The 20,757-nt window shown below is 41.0% G+C and overlaps 1 protein-coding gene across 3 annotated transcripts in view; it reads right to left on the bottom strand.

The window, feature by feature from the left end:
• Nucleotides 1-9,383: 9,383 nt before the first annotated feature.
• The window catches only part of EMCN (endomucin), an 89,560-nt gene continuing 78,186 nt past the window's right edge, over nucleotides 9,384-20,757 (bottom strand). For 2 of the 3 annotated variants that reach the window (XR_014711205.1, XR_014711206.1), the window contains exons 13-15: nucleotides 17,828-17,901; nucleotides 14,039-14,120; nucleotides 9,384-11,174 (exon numbers count right to left, since the gene is read on the bottom strand). Coding sequence is in view for 1 of the 3 variants with exons in the window: in XM_084625343.1 (XP_084481469.1) it covers nucleotides 11,169-11,174; nucleotides 17,828-17,901 (80 nt within the window). In the remaining 2 variants the exon portion in view is untranslated. The remainder of the gene's footprint in view (nucleotides 11,175-14,038; nucleotides 14,121-17,827; nucleotides 17,902-20,757) is intronic. The other variant, XM_084625343.1, reaches the window with a different exon arrangement.

Below are 20,757 nucleotides of genomic sequence, written 5' to 3' on the forward strand. Positions count from 1 at the left end.
ATAAGGTATTTTCGTATGATCACCTCATTCTAACAATTCCCTTTGACGAGAAACACAGGAGAACCTTTCTAAGGAAAAATGCTTGTGAATAAACACCTCCTTTGCACTCCTTGATAAACAAATAAATGCCAACACCACAAAGACATCACAGGTCTTTTTTAAACAAATCAGGCTGGATTGACAATCAACTGCATTTTCTTTTAAGCTTTTTATTTGGTTTGCAGTCCCAAAACAAAACAAAAAACAACAACAAACTATGTGCAGTCAAAGCAGGATCAAACCACGGATCCTTCGAAATCATCATGAGGAAGCCACCAGGCAAAGCAAATTTTCATCAACTTTGTGACAGAGGTTACCGAGATTGCTGCAAGAGAAGCTCTATGAAATGGATTGCTGCAAGGGTCTACGGCAGATACCTGATCGAGAGCTTGCTCTAAGACAACTCATCTAATTGATTGGCTATAGTCATGGAGAAATTCTTTCCATAACTGAAAAGTACAAGAACTAAAATAGCTGAACTGAAATACAACCCTTGGTAAAATATGATTGATGCAGAGGACCTCATTGGTATTATGGTGCATATTTGCTGAGGATGTTTTCTGCCAGCTTCTATTTGGATCAGTTTGACCGTGTTACTAACATTAAAATAGCAGTTCAATAAATTAAGAAGATCTGACAATAGGGATGCAGTTGAAGTAAGGCTCTTATTTAACAAGCATATTCCTTATCTTAGTTACCAATGTAGATTGTGTGAAGTGTCTGATTTAAAAAAAGAAAATCAAGTTTACTTGTGCTTATTTCTTCTGTTTGCATTGCGCTCAGCTTGGATAATAAAAATCAGCCAGTCAAGTTCACCTTCTTGTGTTCATGCACAATGCTGCTGATCTGAGCTTGCAAAACTACAGAGGAATATTTTAAAAATCCTCTCTTTGAAAGGTTTAAAGATCATAAACATTTCTATTCATGTTCAATTTTGAGAAAACACTTTAAAAGAATGAGGCTTATCCTCAACTCCATCACACTTCTGTTATACTGATGGAAAACAGGGATAAAAAGAGTGGAGAATCAGGCCCCAAACCTAAGTTTCTCTTTATCTGACAGCATCACTTTCACAGTGAATCTGTAATCATTATGCATAACTGTGCACTTCAGTGTCCTAAAGGGCGTATGGGGGTGTGTGTGGGGAAGCTTTTCAGCTCATGTGACAGAAGGAATGTGTGTTAAAGGAAACTACAATAGAAACAGTAATACCCTTCTCAGACCGAACTGAGTTACCATTTCTATATTTCTACGTTATCATCTTTTCATGTGCTGTATATTTATACCTACCTCCTGAATTTTTCACTCCATGCCTCTGATAAGCCCACAAAAGCTTATGCCCAAATAAATTTGTTAGTCTCTAAGGTGCCACAAGGACTCCTCGTTGTTTTTGCTGATACAGACGAACACGGCTACCCCTCGGAAACATTTCTACATGATGAGGGGCAAAAAAGCTTTAAATTGCCCCATCTACTGGTCAACAACAAATGATACATGAGACCTAGTGGCGTGAACAGGCTCCTCAGAGGAAGTGCAGATAGGCTGTTGCTCATCTGATATAAACATTAACTGAAAGACACTACATTGGTGTTCTCAGATGAATGCAGATTGTCTGCTATAAATCTGAGTTCCATAAATTTAGAAGCCAAGGTGGGGGTGGGAATAACTAACCAGAAAACATGCTTAAGCCACTACAAGCTGCTTTGCTTGACAGTAACTCAGTGAATATGGCAACCTACTAATTGGCTCATTATTGACATTGAAAATAGGCCTTTTTTAGATGTGTTGATTGGGAGTGGAATGTCTGAGGAAGATATATAAGCTGGGTCTGTGGTTCTTCAGTCGGTCTGGATTTGGAGCATGGTGAACTAGAGAGAGGAAATAATGTAAGTGAATAGAGATAGCAATAAGTACACTGTACAGTCTATTTTAGTTTTGCATCAAGGCTAATATTGCTATAGCAGAGAAAATAAGAGCCTGTAGCCCTATCACAACAACCAGTTTCGTAGACAGCAATCAATCTTGTCACATAACACTACTGCAGTGCTTTAAAAATACTGCTCTACCACTCTCATTTGTTGCACGATACTATTCACCATGCAGATCCAACATAGCCATGAAATACGATGCATTGGGGGAAATGGTACGCTGAAATGTGATGTAAATATGCAGCAAAGAAAGTTTGTATAAGCAAAGACTTAGCATTTTCTTTAAAAAAAAAAGTGCTTTAGCTATCATTTATTTTTCCATATCCCAACCAAATAATGTTCAGTAAGTATTTGCAGGCGTTACTGTGTGTCTTGCTTAGTGAAAGACTGAGAATCTGAATGAGGGAGAAGAAAACAAACATTAGGAGCCTAATTCTGTTCTCTCAGCAGTGCAAGTCAGGACTAGTGTCTATTTCACATCTCTGTACATTACAGGTACTACTGCAAGGATGAAGCTGATCTGTGCAGGAGACAGAGTATTTTTGGGGACTCCTGCAGGAAGTGGAACTGGCTCAGAGCTTGCCATCTTCCAGACCAGTGCATGATGCACTTCTTCAACCTGGCCTTCATAAATAAGAGCACTTAGCCCCAGGGAAACAATAAAAACAAATCAAATGAGAAAAAAATAAAAACAGAGAACCCACCTACAATTTTCCACTTGGGAAGAGGAATGGAAAAAAAACACATGGGACAGATACTAGTCACTTTGCTTAATGCATTGTCCAGAAGGTGTTCAGTAGCCATTGTGATGGGAGCAACATAAGACCCTGAATAAATTAGAAAAGGGATAATGGAAGCCCTGTTTTCTTCAACCATAACCTTCTTCTCTAATAGCTTCTTGGACTAAATGCTATATTTTAATTCACTCAGTAAAACAGGATATTGCTAGAGATAGTTAAAATTCAGGGTCGTTTTGCAAAGCTAGCATTAGGGATGGTTCACATCTAGGTCCCATTTTATCTGAATGCCCAGTGGGCCTAATTCAGTACTTTCGCCCAGAGTGCTCAACAAAGTCTCAGCTATGCAGGAAGTTTAAATCATTGCCTTCTGCATTCACTATAAAAATCCCAATAAAGTACTCTGCTATGTATCCCATGCAGACAGCAACTTGGGAAGTCAGAGGGATGATGCTTGTTGCTGGTGGCCATCTCCCTGGCACGTGATCCAGCAGCCGTCCGTTGCCTGGCAGCCAACCTCCAATTGCAGCTTGCCAAAATGTCTCCACAGAGGTCTTGTCCGTAAGTTTGTGGCACACGCACCGATGTATTAGAAGCCAAGTTGTACTGCACACAAATCATCAGTCCGCGTCCATGTCAACCTGGCAGTATGGGCCTACCAACTCACTGTCTACACTGCATGAGTGTGTACACCCACAAACCACAATCCTGACAGAGAATGGGGCTGAATGGGCAGGGGACCCCTGTTTTCATCCTCTTATGGGCATTAGTCTTAAGTCAGTCCTGTGCAATTACCCACACATGCTGGAAAATACCACCATTCCACAGCATGCTACCACCTGCACATCAGAGAAGCTGCTATTGTTAGCGGTCTCATCTCATCCCATCCCGACAGGAGAGGTGTGAGACAGATAGGTATTATATGTGTAGCAGCAGCTAAACCACCTTCTCTGGGATGGGATAGCCAACGCTCACCCCTCACCCAGGGCCAGCCTATTTCCCCACCTGTACCGGACAAGAGCACCGGCTTCTGTACGAGGGCATACCTAAGAAGGTACATAATCAGGTTTTGAATTTGGAAGTGAATTTACTCCACATAGATCTGCTTATTTGACCTGAAAGTTCAAGCACACGGTGCCAGAAATTGACATATTGAACTTAGGATGTACAGAACGACTTTGACAGAAACTAAGTAGTTAATAAATTTTGTTATCACTTGGTCTGGCTGATTTTCTTCTTTGAGATGGTCTCTTAACTAGGGCTTGGTTTCACTAAGATAATCCATTAAATACAAGCCTTGGCTTGGGGAACCCTTCCAAATTTTGGATTCTTGGCAGTATAGTACTTCCACTGAAAAATAAAATTAGCTGAAGCCCAAGTACTAAGTCTTTTGAAAGATAAAGCTCTAAGGATTACATTAATGTGTTCACAGTGTTCCTTTCCTTTAAGTAAGGCTTAGAAGAAGATCACTGGAAAATATGACGAAGGCTGATAAGGATGATCAAAATCCAGCAAGATCAACTCCCCCCAGTCCTTACTTAGGTGTAGCGCTCTCAAAGGTGGCTGGTGTCACGGCATTTAATTGTTAACTCAGGAAGAGTACGTATCACTTTTCAGAGCCCCAAGGGACAGGGTAACATTCTACTTTGCTTCACATCTGTCCTCCCTAAAGATAGGTCTGAGCTGCAGAGTTCCCCAGCCCTAAGGTCCCCAGCCCTAATCCTCACTGTTTCAATTTTAACAGCTGAATTCAAGGGCCCCACCTCTTGCACAAAAGCCTGAAAAAGAGAGTTCAGAAGCAGAGGTACTGGAAAAGGCCTTAACTGTAAAGCTTACGGAGCCCCTGAAGAGCAGCAGCTATTATATATCAACATGCGATGGGTCACATACATTTGTTTTAATTTCTCAGAACCAATTTCATCTCCATTTCTTAATTCTATTGCAATGTGCTTTGAAGCTGCTTTTGAGTAATTTACAACCAGGTCTTACCATCCATGCAAAATGGCTTCAATTATTACTTTTCATTAAAAACAAAACAGAATTTTGTTTTACAGATTTGCCTACATCAGAAGGCTGAGATTCAGTCTTTGATCCAGACATAGTCAATCCACATCATGTTCCGCTCAGTTGGCTTGTTGCTATTCTATGCTCTTCTTTTTGTGGTGTGTTATAATGGCACTGTATTTTAGTTGTGTATTTAGCTCCCGAAGAACTTCAAGCTGGTATGGTGGAGATGACTAAGCAATAAAAGTAAGTGGGGAGGGAGGACAAATGACAAATCACATCAGTTAAAGAACACAGTAGTGAATAGAGAAATGTCCCATTGATCTAATTAGAGAGCTACAAGATGTTAATAACAGCAACAACAGTATTAGCATAGTTATTCCTCTACTGAATAGAGCTACAGCTGGAAAAATTTTAAAGAATCATTGAAATTAGAGGTGAAAAAAATCATCTAGCCCCCAGGCCTGCCAGCATAGAATTGTTCTCTATAGTAGGTTTACTTTTCTTCTTTCTAGAAGAATGTTGAGTCAGATCCTCTGCTGTAACAGAAGCTTTGAGCTGCCTTTGTATGCCTTCAGTTCTGAGGCTGCTCTGTGCAGCACCATTCCCCTGAGTGCTGTTTGAACTTGTACCAACTGCCTATGGCCCCAAGGACTCATAACAGCAGCTGGGGATGTTTGGTGGACAGATACAACCCAGCCAGGCCCATTGTACTGGCATTGCTATTGTAGCTCTATGCTGTTTGAGGAATTCCCCTCTTCTCACAGAGAGGGTGGCATTTTCCAGGGGACAAATAAACTTTGTGTAAGGGGACTGTTGCCCCCTTACTAACATTCAGGGGTGAGAAGTAGAGGTTTAGTCTGAATGAGCAGGAATGGTGAAGTTCTCTGAGACCAACTCCACCTTTTGCAACTGCTATGCTGATGTAGGGGGACTGTTGCCCCCTTACTAACATTCAGTGGGGGTGGTTTAGTTGCTAGCTCCCAGTACTCAAAGGGGAAGGGTCGCTGGGGAATCAGGACCCTGAGACTGACAGCCCACAGGAACAATGGGGAGAGGCCAGTGCTCCAGGTCAGCCTGAATGCAGGGCAAGCAGGCTAATCAGGGAGTCAGGAGGCCAGGGAGGTCCCGTCCTCCATGTGAGCTGGATTTGCCTGGGTCAGACACAGTGGAGCTGAGCTAAGGAGAAAGCAGGGCCCCGAGCTGAGCTGGGGGAGGGCAGAGCTGTACCAGATTCAGAGGGACCAGAAAAGCAGCCCAGAGAGAGCAGACCCTGTCCTTGGAGCAGAGCTGCAGCCCCAAAGCCAGAGGCACAGCCCAGAGAGAGCAGACTTGCCCTGGGAACAGAGCTGCAGCAACCAGAGCCAGAGGGGCCAGAAAAGCAGCCCAGAGAGAGCAGACCCTGTCCAGGGAGCAGAGCTGCAGCCCCAAAGCCAGAGGCACAGCCCAGAGAGAGCAGACTTGCCCTGGGAGCGGTGCTGCAGCAACCAGAGGCAGAGGGGCCAGAAAAGCAGCCCAGGAAGCAGGTCAGTGCTGGGAGCAGAGTCACAGAAGCAGCCTGCAGAGCAGACCTGTCCTGGGAGCGGAGCAGTAGCACCCAGAGCCAGAGGGGCCAGAGAAGCAGCCCAGGGAGCTGGAGGCAGGGCAGCAGCAGCAGCGCTGAGGCAGAGTGGAGCTGGGGCTGGAGCAGTCCAGAGCTGGGTGCGGTGAGCAGCTGGGGAGAGCGAGGGGGACCCTGGGCAGCAGGCCCAGCACAGGGAGACGCCTCAGCCAATGGGCTCTGCAGGCCAGGCTTGGATCGTAACCCCGCCAGGGTGGGGGCGGAGGTGACACTGGTAAAAAGGGTCCTACCACTTAGAGCCTGAGGGCGTGTGGCCACCACCAGAGCAAGTGTCCAACCCACAGCATCCCTGCAGCACAGCCAGGGCCTGAGAAGGGGCCTGGGACTTACAAGGAACAGACTTTGAACTGCCCTGATGTTCCAGAGACGCTGTTTGTGATGTTCCCTGCCACAGGGCGGGTTGATGTGTTTCCTTTAACCTTTCCTATTATTCCTTATTCTTTTTAAAATTAATTGTTGATTAAATAACTTGCATTTGCTTTAACTTGTATGTAATGGTCAGTGGGTCAGAGAAGTGCCCAGTGCAGAAGAGTACCCCGGAGTGGGGACACTCTAGCCCTTGTCCTAGGTGACCACAGCAGGGTTGGGGGTCGAGCCCCCCAGGAATCCTGGGCCCAGCCTTGGTGGGGTTACGAGGACTCTGCCAGACAGGAGAGTGGAAGGGGCGTCCTCAAGGGCAGGGAGGCCACTGGGTAAAGGAAGTGGGAGTGAGGACTCAGATCCTTTCGCTAGCCCACTTCACCGGGGTAGTGCAAAAGCCAGGAAAGGTCCCCACAAGAGCGGGACTGTTCCTCCGCTTACATTTGCATTGGCAGGTTTGGCACTAAAGTCTGGCCCTTTATGTTTTCAATAGGTATGAAAGGTTGTTGTAAAGATAACTGTATGGCAGGTCTTGAATGAAACTGGAATACACAGTGTAATTCTCCAGCACAGACATAACTATACAGCACAAATAAAAAACAATTAAAGAGAGAAAAAGAGAGTGTTTGAGAATTCTTGTTTTTTTTTCTTTCCATAACAACAAGATCATAGATGAGGAAGCAAGATTCTTATAGGGAGAGATGCTACTAGTAATAAGCATAAAGAGAAGAGGGTAGGATTAAGGGGAATGAGAGGGGTATGTTTATGTAAAGAAGGGGGCATTACACGGAGGTGCAGGTGTAAGCTGTGTTTACATATGGACTGAATGAAATTAGAGGTTTAAAGACTGATTTGTGTCCTACCATCAGTGTGCAAATGCAGAGAGAGAGAGTACAAGGAACATTCCCCATGCAGGGGTTGAAAACAACCCCAGTTTGGCATTCAGGCAAGTGTAAGTGTGGACATAGACTAGAACCACGGGGCAAAGGAGGGACAGAGAGGTGGCTGGGCTATCGCTTGCCTTGAATGGAGTACATTTTGCAGGGTGACTTTCTCCCTCCATTCATTGTAGCACAGGGCCAGATCCTCAAAAATATATTTAGGTGCCTAACTCCACTTGATTTCAATGCAAATTAGGTTACTAAATACCTTTGTAAATCTGGGCTATAATGTCTCCCAGAGCTCCTACTGAGGCTGTGTACCTCTGCATCATCTCCAACCCAGGGCAGTGCCTATATCTGGTAAACCACATACAGCTGTTTAACACTACTAAGTTATGGGCCATCTTTCCAGCAAGCTGGCACAGCACAATAATAAATCAACGTTCTAAAGCGGGATCTGTTCAAATGTGTTTCTAAAAATGAACGTAAACTCTAAAAGGCGGGATTAGCCAGAACTTCCAAGTCAAATAGAAAAAATAGTTCTTACGAGGCTGCCAAGTCTTCTGTAAGTCTGGGCAGGAACAAACCGTATGAAATGTAGACACCATAGGATAAGCACTTGGACCCAAGCTGAATGCTGCCTAATACAAACACTGAGCATTCTTCTCCCCTGACAAACTTGACTCCAAAGTGCTTTATTAATCACGACTCAATACATCTCTGAAGGAGCTGAACATAAATTGCTTGCCGACCCAAAATATCTTTTATTCTTGAATTGCAACAATGCACACTAATTACCTTCTGATTATGTTCAGACTGCTGAAATTTTTGAATTCGGTTCATATTGCCATGCAGAACAAATACAGGCAAGATTCATGCCTTGGATCTAGCTCTTGGTTACACAGAAGGTCAGGCTAGATAATCTAATGGTCTCTTCGGGCCTGGTTTCTATTTCAGCCATGTTTTACTGACAGGTATCAAACTGGATCCACTGGAACACATCTCACTAGGCTTGATTTTGCATCTCACCTAGAGATCCCATGAGTGTTTTATGTGTGTAGCTGTTTACCTTTCTGTTAAGCTAAAAGCCTAGTGTCTCTCCTTGGTGGGTAGTTTGTCCCCCAGCTAGACCATTAAACGCCACCCTGTTACCCCAAGAAAGTCCCAAAAGGGACGCTTCTAATCTCTTTCCCTGGGTCACAGCACTTCCTCAAGCATCTGTCAATCGTACAACTCAAGTGCCCCTTACTGGTCATTCAGAGAGAAAGCCTTGGCCCCTCAAAAATGAAGTGGGGGCAGGTCTAACCACTAGCTTGTCCCACTGAGAATATTTCCTTTTTTCTTGCTACAAACACTCACTTTTTGAGGTAACTTCGCCTGTGAAATTAGCATGGCTGTCTTCTGAAACCTCTTCCCAGGCCTTTTGACAGGAGAGAGACAGAGCACCTGCTCCTTTCCTAGTCTCTCTCTTGCTCCTTTAGCAGCAAGACTTACAGCAAGCCCTGCTCCTGCTCCTCTCTCTCTTACACTGAGAAAGAGAGCTCCTTATATCCCCAGCCTCTTTCCCAGTATGCTTTGCTGCAAGGCCTAAAACTCGCTGGTGTCCCTTGGAGCCACAATGCCAACAATGCTTCGCTGCAGAAACAGGGTAACATTTGGACCTGAGGCCTGCCTCATGCAGTGTGGAACAGGAACACAGGATCAGTCCAGTATTTGTAGTTGGTGTGGATTATATATTGTGTATTTGCAGAGAGAGAGAAGAGAGGCTCTTAATACAGATAAAGTTTTATTATAAGATTAACATTATCTGGACAGTTCATGACAGTTTCTAAACAAATCTTGCATAATCACTGATATTTATCTTCCACACTCATATTTCTCAGCTCTTTCAAACTGCCCTATAAAGAATGTGTGACGAAACACCTATTTTACATTTACATGAAAACTTGGGCATAGATTCTTCTTTCTATTGGGAATCCTCAGCAGTCAGGGTGCTGAACTGGGTATAATACTTTATACAAACTCTTAAGTTGCATGTTTTAGATAGCCTCACCTTTTGAAAGTACAGCCATCATGATGCTTTTGCTCAACCAAACTCTCCTGAGTCACTCAGGTGATCCAGCACAAAGAATGCTTTATCTAAGCATAAAAGTTTAGCTGCAATCTGTAGTACACTGGTTTGTGGATTTGGTGCCCAGCTTTCACAGTGCTTCATAGAAGTTTTCCTTTGAGTCTCTTAGATACAGGGTCAGACCCATCAAAGAGAAAACAACACAGCTGATAATGCCTACCACTGGAAGAGCACTTTTCATCTTCAAAGTACTGTACAAACATTAACTAATTAATCTGCACAACAGCCCAGTGAGACTGGTAGGTAGATGCTATTGTTGCCACTTTGCAGAGGGGCAAAACTAGAAAGAGGAGCTCAGTGACTTGCCCGAACGCATAGCAGAAAGAACTAGAATAAGAATTCTTGGCTCTCAATCCTGTTTTTAGACCACTAATGAGACTGCTGTGTCTCATTTTCATATTTCAGCAAATAAATGAAACGAATCAACAGATTGACACTGATCAAATTATTATATTTCCCAAGGTTTATATATCTAGGAAAGCAGAACACATGGAGGGAGCAGCACTATTTAGATATTTACGTAAGTGCTCTATAAATTGAGATATTTTCTAATTATCATTAGAAGGAATCATTAAATTTCCAGAGCTGATAAATAATGAATAGGAATTCCATGCATTACTCAAAATTTGAGAAACAAGGCCTATAACTGTTGTTATTCCTTTGACAAATGCAGCCTGTAGTATTGTAAATGCCTTTTGATTCCTCAGTATATTATGCAGATTATATCAGGGAAATATTTTTACAGCAGATATAACAAAGTGACTACCCAAAGAACAGTCAAAAATAAACTATAATATTTGTTTGTAATTAGTTTGCATTTTAAGGACCATGTGCAGTGTTTTAAAAAAAACTCTAATGTAAGATGTAATTGGTAAAATTGCCCCCTTCATGGAAAAAAACAAAAACAAAACCACTCTATTATCTCTAAGTGCCCTATCCTGCAGACATTTACTACCAGGTGAAGTGCTTACTACTATGAGTAGCCCCAAAGAAGTCAATGGATGTACATGTGGTAATGATGATTTTGCATACTAATGTTTGAAAGATCAGGCCCCAAGTTTGCAATCTCGTACATATGATTTAAGAAGACTATTTATTGAGCGTACAAGAAAATATATTAACATATTCCTTCCTGTACGGGAAGAAAACATTTCTATGTACAAGAAAGACATCATTATTAGTGTCACACCACCAGATTTTTACAATACTTTTATCATTCCTGAAAGTTTCTCTGCTTTGATATATGTAGAAATAATAAATATGTACAGTACATCAGTTATGTAGCCATCAAGAAAACACAAGAGTCCAGCAGAAAACACGAGGCATTTAGAGTATGGAAATCTAATCATAGAACAATTAACACAAGTGTCCTGCCTCTCTGTAGGAAGCTGCAGCTGATGCACATGTCCTCTGTGGAACTGCAACGTCAGAGGGAAGCTCCTTTATAACGTGGTAAAAGAGGCTGCTTCACATCTGAAATGACAATAAAAATCTCAAGATTATCATCCCAATTCAGATTAGTCAGTATCAGTGATTGGCATAGAAGCAAAGTTGTTATTATGGTGTCAAAATCAAAAGAAAACTCTTGGAATGGTAGATGGAATTTTTATTCTCAATTGCTTACATTTGTAGGAATTCACAATCTTTGTTCTCCCAGAGCAATATTTGATCAAAGGCCTCACCTGAGAACAAGGACTTGACTCAGTTTATAAAATATTAATTGATTTCAATTGAGCAGTAATTTCTCACCAAACCTGTCTGGTGCAATGAATGTGCAAATTCATGAAAGAAAACTTGCTCCTTTAAATCACTTGACTACATCGGGGCACACTGGTGAAGTCTAATGGAGCATCAAGCAGAGCCCCAGCCTATAAGTAAAGAGCACAGTGACCAAATGTCCCACTATGCCCATACAAAGACTGACCCTATGAATTTACTATTATTCTCCAAAAGGCCTTAGAATGAAGGACAGGGGCAAGTTTGGCCATTTGTACAATGAGATTTTTTTTACTCTCAAAATGGCCAGTAAAAACATTGAGTGAGTGCATTGTTTAGGAGCTGCTCCAGCTGCACTCATGGAAGCCAATGGGAGTTTTGCCACTTCCTTCAGTGCAAGCAGGACAGAGCCTTCTGTACATTTCTCATTTGTTGTTTCCTACCCATACTCACTCTGGGCCTTATCCTGTGATGTGCTGAGCACCAGCTCCCATTGGCTTCAAAAGGAGTTGAGAACCCTCCCTCCTCCCAGGAGGAACTTTGCAGGACCATGGGTTCTTCCTCAGAAATGGTGCTTCATTAATATATTCTTCACCAGTAGGTACTGTAATTTAAATGCTTTCTTTTTATCTACTCGAGATAGAAACCGCTTCTTATGTAAGAAAAAGTTTTAAGCATTTTGATCTGAACACTTTTTATCTAAATATACATAGTCTTTCTAATTCTGGTTAAAGGTTCGTTTTGTCTGATTCTGTCTACTTGCTATCCATATCTTTATGCAGGCTTTGGTGCCTTTGCTTTGGTACATACTGCTTGGTAGTCTATGCATTCTGTATTCCCCAGAATTGAAAATTGCCCATTTGGGAAATATATTTTTAAATTTTATTTGAGTTTTGCTCTCTGTGCCTATACTGCTAATTCCCAACTATCCTCATGTTGTGCAGTGTGCTGCTCATTGATTGGCTGCTGGCCTGACCCCCCAGAATGGCTGCGTTTCAGTGCTGTTGATTGTTTGAGTCTTATTCCTGCAATCAGACCCATGCAGTTAGACCTCTGCACCTATTTGGAGAACCAGTAAATCACTCATGTGGATCTGCTCGCAGGATTATGGCCCTGCTATATAAAGCTCTGTGTGGTGAAAAGTGCAGTATGAATATAAAATACATTTGCATTTTATACAGGAATTATAGAAAGAAACTGTAACTTTGTGTGGTAATAGTGATCAAGACCTCTGTACACTACAAAAGCCTCTTCAATGCCTCTGAAAATATTAATATTACTTTTAATTTAGCAGCTTCATTCATTCACAGCAACCAGGTTTCTTTTCAGTGATTCAGAACTGACGCTCTTCACTGCTTCCAGTGGAAGCTATTATGACTTCTAGTTAAGGTAGCAGAGTCTTAAATGGCAGGACATATTTACTGAACCGCTCCCCAACCTCTTGTGTTCCCCCCCCCCCCGAACAACCAGCAGCTTTTTGTTGCACATCTTTGCTATTCCCTCCCCCCTCAAATGTTTAATGCTTATAGCCCACAAGCCAAGGCAAATAGCTGTGCGTACTCAGGCCCTTATCTTCCCCTTCCCACTTCAAAAGACCAGTCTGCATTTTGCAGAGAAGTATTAAGCAATATTAAAAACCAACAACCAAACAGTTAATTAAAATTGTACGCTTGTGGCTGGGGGGAGGAAATGTGGCAGTGGCTCTTTGGGGAAGGTCAGACAAACAAAGGGAAAGTGTGGCAGCAGCCATCTTGGGAGAAGTGCCACAAACAAGGATTTAAGATAAGATCATCTAGGTGTCTTGAAAGGAAAGAAATTCTCCAGTACAAAAGATCTGTCTGCCCTAAAACAAAGACATGGCCACAAAAGAGAGTAACTCCCCCTCCAGTAAACAAACTATGGATGTGGGTGGAGAAGCCCCAGTCACTGAGGCTGACTTGAAGGACTCACTGTTTAGAAATCAGAAAGATGAATAAAGGAGATGAGGGAAGAGTTCCAAGTTTGCTAAGGATATTTAAAAAAAAAGAAGAAATTATAATAGACACAGAGAGCGGATATAATTTAAATTAAGGGCTCCACTCTTTAAAAAGTAAACTCCCAATCAAGGGCAAGCTTCTTTTTATGATCCTTTTTTTAGGGATTTTAGAACGTTTAGGGAAGGGGATATTATTCTAGGGGGATTTTAACAAAGTACTTAATCCCACTTTAGATCAATGAAATGTATACAGACAGCATGTGGGAGCAGCAAGTGCAAATTTGTTGCATCATTGAGAAAATGAGGATCTAGGTGTATGTCTGGTGGGAAAAGAAACTGGATGTCTACTACTCATGGATACTAGGATTTTTATGATTTAAATGTTCTAGGATTTGGCTAATTTGGTCAAAAATCCTAATCCAGAAATTATAACTCGGTCTGATCATGCCCCCTGCATATATTAATTTAAAAGATTGGGACTCCGTGGAAAAACAAAGGGTCTGACAATACAATAGAACTCTGTTGTATGACCCCCTTAAAATTTTTAGCAGTATATAGAAAAAATGATAAGGAAAGGATCAATAAGTGTTTTTGGGATGCTGGAAAGGCAGTAATGAGAGGGATACTTACAAATATAGCATCATACCTCAAAAAGATGAGAGCTCTTGAGGAAGAGAGATTGGTTAAAGAACTTTCTGTTTTGGAAAGTAAACATAACTCTACAGGATCTAAAAAAGAGTGTATAAGAAAATAAATGAGTAAGAGGGAAGATTAATCTGTTACAAAGATGAAAAGTTGAGCAAACACATATATTAAACAAAAATATTTTGAAAAGGACAATAAAGCTGATTGGGCTTTAGCCAGAAATTTAACAAAGAAACAGAATAAATCATCATCCTCTGATTAGAAATAAAGGGAGATTACTAACTGGCGTCAAACAGATCTCAGAAATGTTTGCGAACCTTTCCCATACTTGGAACATCCAAATCCTGAACTTATAAGTAGATATTTGAGAAGTATGAAAATCCCTCAGCTCTCAGAGAATGATGGGGCAGCTCTTGATAGGCAAATTGCTGCAGAGGAAGTTGAAGTTGTAATTAAGAATTTAAAATACAATAAAGCTGCAGGTCCCAATGGGTTTTCTGGGGAGTATTATTGAGTTCTAATGCAATTGTTGGCCCTGATTTTAACTGATTTGTTTAATAGTTTAATAATATTGCAGGGGAATGACATTCCAGATTCACTGAAAAAGAGGCAAATATTGTGGTCATTCCCAAAGAAGGAAAAGACCTTACCAAGTTCATATCATACAGACCTATTTCTTTCATTAAAGTGGATGCTAAAATTTATGCCAAGGTGCTAGCAAACAAATGGGGTATTATATTGTACAAATATATGCACCCTGACCAGTGTTGGTTTGTTGTTGACAGGCATCTGTCTGATAATAGTAGAAGAACTCTGAATTTGATCTATAATGTGCATTTGAGCAATTCTTCCCATGCACTGCTTTTTTTGGACACTGAGAAAGCCTTTGCCTGGCTAGAGTGGGAGTACCTCAGACAGATTTTGGTAAAGTTTCATTTTGGAAATCAGTTTTATGGGGCATATTGCCCCTATATACTCATCCTTGCACATCTGCTTTTGATAATGGTCATCAATCCCTTCCTTTTAATTTGTCTATAAGTACGAAACAGGGTTGCCAGTTATCTCCCATGTTGTTTGCTTTGGCAATGGAGCCATTTGCAATAAATGTTTAGAAACAGCCCCTTGATAAAGAGCATCAAAACGCCTTCTTGGATTAGAACACAAAATAGGTTTGTATTCTGATGACATCTTGTTATATTTGCAGGATCCAGAAGTTTAGATAGAAATTACAGAACAATTGACTTTGGAATTTGGAGAGCTATCAGGTTTCAAAATAAACCGTGATAAATCTGAACTTTTAGGAAATTAATATTCCCAAAAGGATCAACGTAAATTGTTATCAGCTATATAAATTTAAATGAGTAAAGGAATCTTAAAATCTTAAATTTTAAAGAATAAATACTGTGGAGAAACAATTGTAGAGCACACTACCAGGTTGGGGTATCTGCCCTGTTTTTGACAGTCTGCCCTGAGGTGATCTCTCATGGTCATTGAGCCATTCTAGACAGCATGACAATGTGCTATTAAAATTTGTATGGAAACCTAAAAAAACAAAGGTAAATTCTAAGCTTCTAAGGCCTACAATGTGGGATGAACTTGCTTTCCCTAATTTGGTTTATTATTATTATGCATCACAATTAAAAGACGTGAATCAAGTTAACAATAGACCATCCAAACATTGGGTAAAACTCAAACAAAACAAAAGCCCAAATATAGGCATTCCTAGTCAATGTTGGGTTAAAAAGAAATGTAGGTCACCAAAAATTAATAAAAAAAATCACCCATTCAAACAGACATCCTTAGCAGCTCTGGAGAAATTTAGTAAACTCCTGTTGCTTCGGCCCTCTCCTTTATCTACTTTCATTAATAATCAGGTATTTATCCCTAGGAAGTAAAGTGACTATTCAGTTTGGATATAAGCTGAGATTACTCAATTCTCACAACTGTTCCTGGGGCCTGATTTGAAATCATACCAATATGAAGATCCCATATTTTCAATATTTACAACTCAGATGTTTTATTGTGAAAACGGGACACAGGGCAGCTCTATCTAGACCTTGAACCACATTTGAAGAGTTGGCCAGCCCAGGAGCAAATAAAATAAATTAAATAAATAAAAGATTTAATTTCTAAGATGTGTACAATTTTGACTGGAAAAAAATATTGATAAGAAAACAACCCAGATTAAAAGATGGGAGACGAATTTGGACAAAGAAACTGATCTGGATGACTGGATGTAGGAAAGGGGTTATATGGCTCCAATTTGTGTAGCTCATAAAGAAAATTTTTATAAATTACTATATAGATGGCATTTAACTCCATTATATTTTTGCTAATAGAGAGGTGCTCTGTTGGCACGGTTGTGGTAAAAGAGGAACATACTTGCACATCTGGTGGCCATGTCCAGGAACTGGAGAGTTTGGGGAGGAAATTATTAAGAGATGCACTGACTGCTGACTTAGTGCTCTAGTAAAGGATCTGTATTTTAAACAGCATGGCAAATACATTTCTTTTTTCTTGTAAGCAGCTAAACTTTGTTTTGCACATTAGTGGTAAACGGTGACTCCTCATCCTATGGAATTTTGGTATAGTAAAATATGGACTGTCCTTGTCATGGAAAGGCTTTCACACAAAGTTTATACACAAGAGAAATGCCAAAAAGAGGATAGGTTTTTAGAAATTTGGGTACCCTTTGTAGGGTACCCAGAGTTGGAAATCTCCCTAGCCAGCCAGCCAGAATCTTTAGCAAGGTTCTTTGAATATTAATTGGATCATAAGTAACAAGTAATGTGTGGTGTAGTGTGTTAACATTTTGTTGTAACTTTGCCTTAATAAAAAGTAAATAACATAAAATAAAATAATAATAATAATAAAAGCTATGACAAGTGGTTACTGTGAAAAGAGGGGCAAGGGTTCAACCATAGGGGGAAAAGATGAAAAGACATGACTGCCTGAAAAAACTTTACATTTGAAGAACAACACAGAGACTTTGATGGGTTTCAATTTTTGACCTGGATGGATTCTCTAGAGACCCCTGCCTTTCTATATTCAAAAATGTGGGACAACATTTTCAAATTTAGAGTGACTGAAATGAAGCACCTTAATCCACATTGAAGCACCTAAATAAAAATGGCCTAATATGCAGAGGTCTGAAGTGTACACAACTTCCTGTGAAACCAGTGGGGTTGAGAGCTTAGCACCCCTGTAGATCTGGCTGCTTTTATTTAGGCACTTGACTTCAGACACTGGACTCAGAGGGTAAACATATGTTTAGTTCAGGCTCACATACAAAAATATAAAGCTCCATCCAGTAGGAGATAATAGTCAACAGTCAAAGCAAGGAAATGCACACATTAGGCCCCATCCTGCAAGGTGCAGGGTGCCTTCATTTTCATTGACTTCAATAGGTATTGAGGTAATAGCACCTCTTAGAATAATGTCAGCACAGTGCAGGATTGACTCTTATTTTAGTAGAATACTACCACATGATATCAGCTGTAGCCCATATAAAAATCTTAACTTTTTGAGTACATGAGTGGCAAAATATCAGGCCAGAGCAGTGGAGCAAAATTCTAATATTGCTTTTGCAACACGGGAAAAAACCCCAGCTAATTTGTGATTCTAGTTCATGAAAGTTTAAGCAAAATGGCCTTAAGGTTCTTACTGACAGAAGTCATTAGTTTTTTTCTGCTTACAGTTCTTTGCTTTTTGTTTTAGCTTAACTGAACCATGCTAATGATAACACATATTAATGAAAGTTACAGAAAACAGAATGAAAGAGTAAACGTACATATTTATTGCCCAGGTGTGAGGAGGATTCATCAGGTTGGTGAGTTCTATTCTTTCCCTGGAAGATGTGCTCACCTAACAAAGAGAAGGTACATTTTGATCAATTAGGCATAGAAACCTAATAAGAAACAAGTGCAGCAAGAATACATCACAGGCTGCTTTGCAAAATTAGCCCAGTTTCCCTGTCAGAATTACATGACATGCAACATTCTCCATTCCACTCCACATAGTGGATCTTGACTTGGTTATTCTGTATTCTCTGTAGCTTCAATTTAGAAAAACAGGGATGGACTTAAGCATGCACTTAAGGCTTTCCTGAATTGTGGCCTAAGTGCTTATAAGTTCCATATATGTCTGTTTTTCCAGAACACCCTATTTCCCATGTTATTTCTGCTAATATCAATGGGAGTTCTATGCATGTAGGAGGAGCAGAATATTGGAGTCAAGATCTGTGTGGGGCTGAAAAGGATTCACACACTTAAATGTGGTGGGCTCCATATAACCAGAAGCTGGTTTTATGAAACACAGAAACATAAACTGAGTGCCTTTCTGTCCACTTCTCAAAGGGAATTTCTCACTTATAGGTGTATGAGAGACGACTAAATTAAGAGGTGTATATATAGTTAAATTACAATAAAGTTTGAAACATCCTGGTAAAAATGTATAATATTTATCATGATTACATACTGTATTAACATACAAGTCAATACAAATCAGAGGTGCAACAAATCCACTATGTTCTATTCAACCGAAAACTAAATTGTAGCTATTTATTTTAAATGAATAATTAACGGTCTCAAGTGACCTTACCATGGGCAGCGATATATGCCCTACAATACAATGCAATCTTCAGAGTTCAGCTGAGAGAGACCTTGGTATCCACTGGGATTCTATTAGAACTGGTTGAAAAATCCAAAAGTAATTTGACAAGAAAAACTGAATTTGTTTTCACTTCAAAGTGTTTAGCCTTTTTTTTTGTTTATTTAGATTTTTTTAAAAAGTTCAAAATGTCTATCAAAAACATCAAAAAAGTTATTGAAATGGTTATCAACAAATGCTTGCTTACCAGCCCTCCACCCCAGGTTTTAGTAAACAAAAAATACCAGGCACCAGTTCAGCAGCTTTTTACGATACAGATTTTTTGAGGTGGGGGGGTGGGGGGGAGGGAAGGAGAAGAGGAAATATTTTTAAAAAAAAGGTCCAGGGTTTTTTGGTGAAAAATGGAGCATTTCAACAATATCGCAAAATATTTTGCGACAGTTTTTGTTTTCAGACAAATGCCAAAAATGTCAACCAATTCTCAATGCAATACAGTTTTGTCCCAACCAACTCCACAGTCTTTTAAGGACCCTCCCTGACATCTTTATGGGTGATAACAGTCCATCTCCCCCACCCGTTTTCTCTTTTTGGCCTGCATGTTTTAACCTTGCTCCACTTTCAGTCATCTGTACAGCATGAAGAAACAGAGGGACTGGGGAAAGATGGGGGGTGGAGAGGATGACAACAAATAGACCTGGTTGAAAAAAAATGGGGAAGGGGAGGACTTCCACAAAAAAATTTGCCAAGATTTTTTTTGTAGAATTTCAAATTTGTTAAGATTTTCTGATCAGCCCTTCTGCCAAAGGTATTCTGCCCGTCCCTGCTACCCACCATGAAGACTTTATAAAAGAATCACAATGCCCCCACTGCAACATGACAGTTCTATAGCCTTGATCCAAAGCTGCTGATGTCAGTGTAAAGGCTACCCTTGATGTGAACGATCTTTGGCTCAGAATCTAAAATGAGGTGTGTTTCTTAGAACTAGCAACAATGACTGCTTCAGAAAGCTGACAGGTTTCAGAGTGGTAGCCGTGTTAGTCTGTATCAGGAAAAAGAATGAGGAGTACTTGTGGCACCTTAGAGATGACAAATTTATTTGGGCATAAGCTTTTGAAAACTGAATATCCAGACGCATCCCTGCCAGGAGTAGTGAATTTGCTTTCTTTAAGGTCCAGGTCTCTGCCATTAGTCTCTCCCTAGATAGCAGAGATCAGTGGCGGATTAATGATTTTGCCATCCTTAGGCCCTGAAATAAATGCCACCCCCTCCCCACAACAGCTCCCACCCCCCCCCCCCACCGCAGCTCGCCTCCGCCTCCTCCCCTGAGTGCACCACTGGGTCCTGCTTCTCCCCGCTCCCTGCCAGTGCTTGTGCATGAAACAGCTTCGCAAAGGAAGGGAGAAGAGGGGGGAACGTGGTGCGCTCAGGAGAGGAGGCGGGGCTGGGGCAGGGATTTGGGGAAGGGGACCAATAGAGGCAGGGAGGGGGCAGGGAATGGGTGAAGTTGGGGCGGGGGAAGCAGCCTCTGGCTGCTATTATAAATTTGCCGCCCCAGGCCTAGGCCTTGTTGGCCTAGGCATTAATATGCCGCTGGCAGAGACATTTAGGCTAGGCACCCTGCCTAACACATGATCTATCTAGAGAGTCCAGTGTGATGTATGTGATGCCCACGGCAGGACTGATCCACTCAGAAATTGCTAGGTATCAGTGACCTCTTTGCAAGATCAGTGAGCAGCCACTAAGAATTTGATCTGACAGTGCAATGCTTCCATGGTTTTTTTTAGTTTGTTGTCTGTGTTAACGTATCGCCTGGTGGGGAGTTTTGTGGGTAGCATTCTAGAATAAACCATAACAATGCCTGCTCCATCCGTACTTACATATTTGGATCACATATCCTTAATAAACACAGTATTAGAGTCTATATGTATTACTCCAACCCAACAATTTAGTGAGGAGGACAGAATAGAATAGGATTTCAGAATAGAAAAGGGAACACAGCAAGTCTCTGAACAAAAGAAACTAAGGCAATAAATGGACTGTTTCAGAAATAAGATCGGATTATGCCTCGAAGAAGCAATAGAGAATTTTAGCATAAACGTGCAGTGCCTGGAC

This window comes from Lepidochelys olivacea (genome assembly GCF_965140295.1).
Source record: "Lepidochelys olivacea isolate rLepOli2 genome assembly, chromosome: 4".
Lineage (NCBI taxonomy): Eukaryota > Metazoa > Chordata > Testudines > Cheloniidae > Lepidochelys > Lepidochelys olivacea.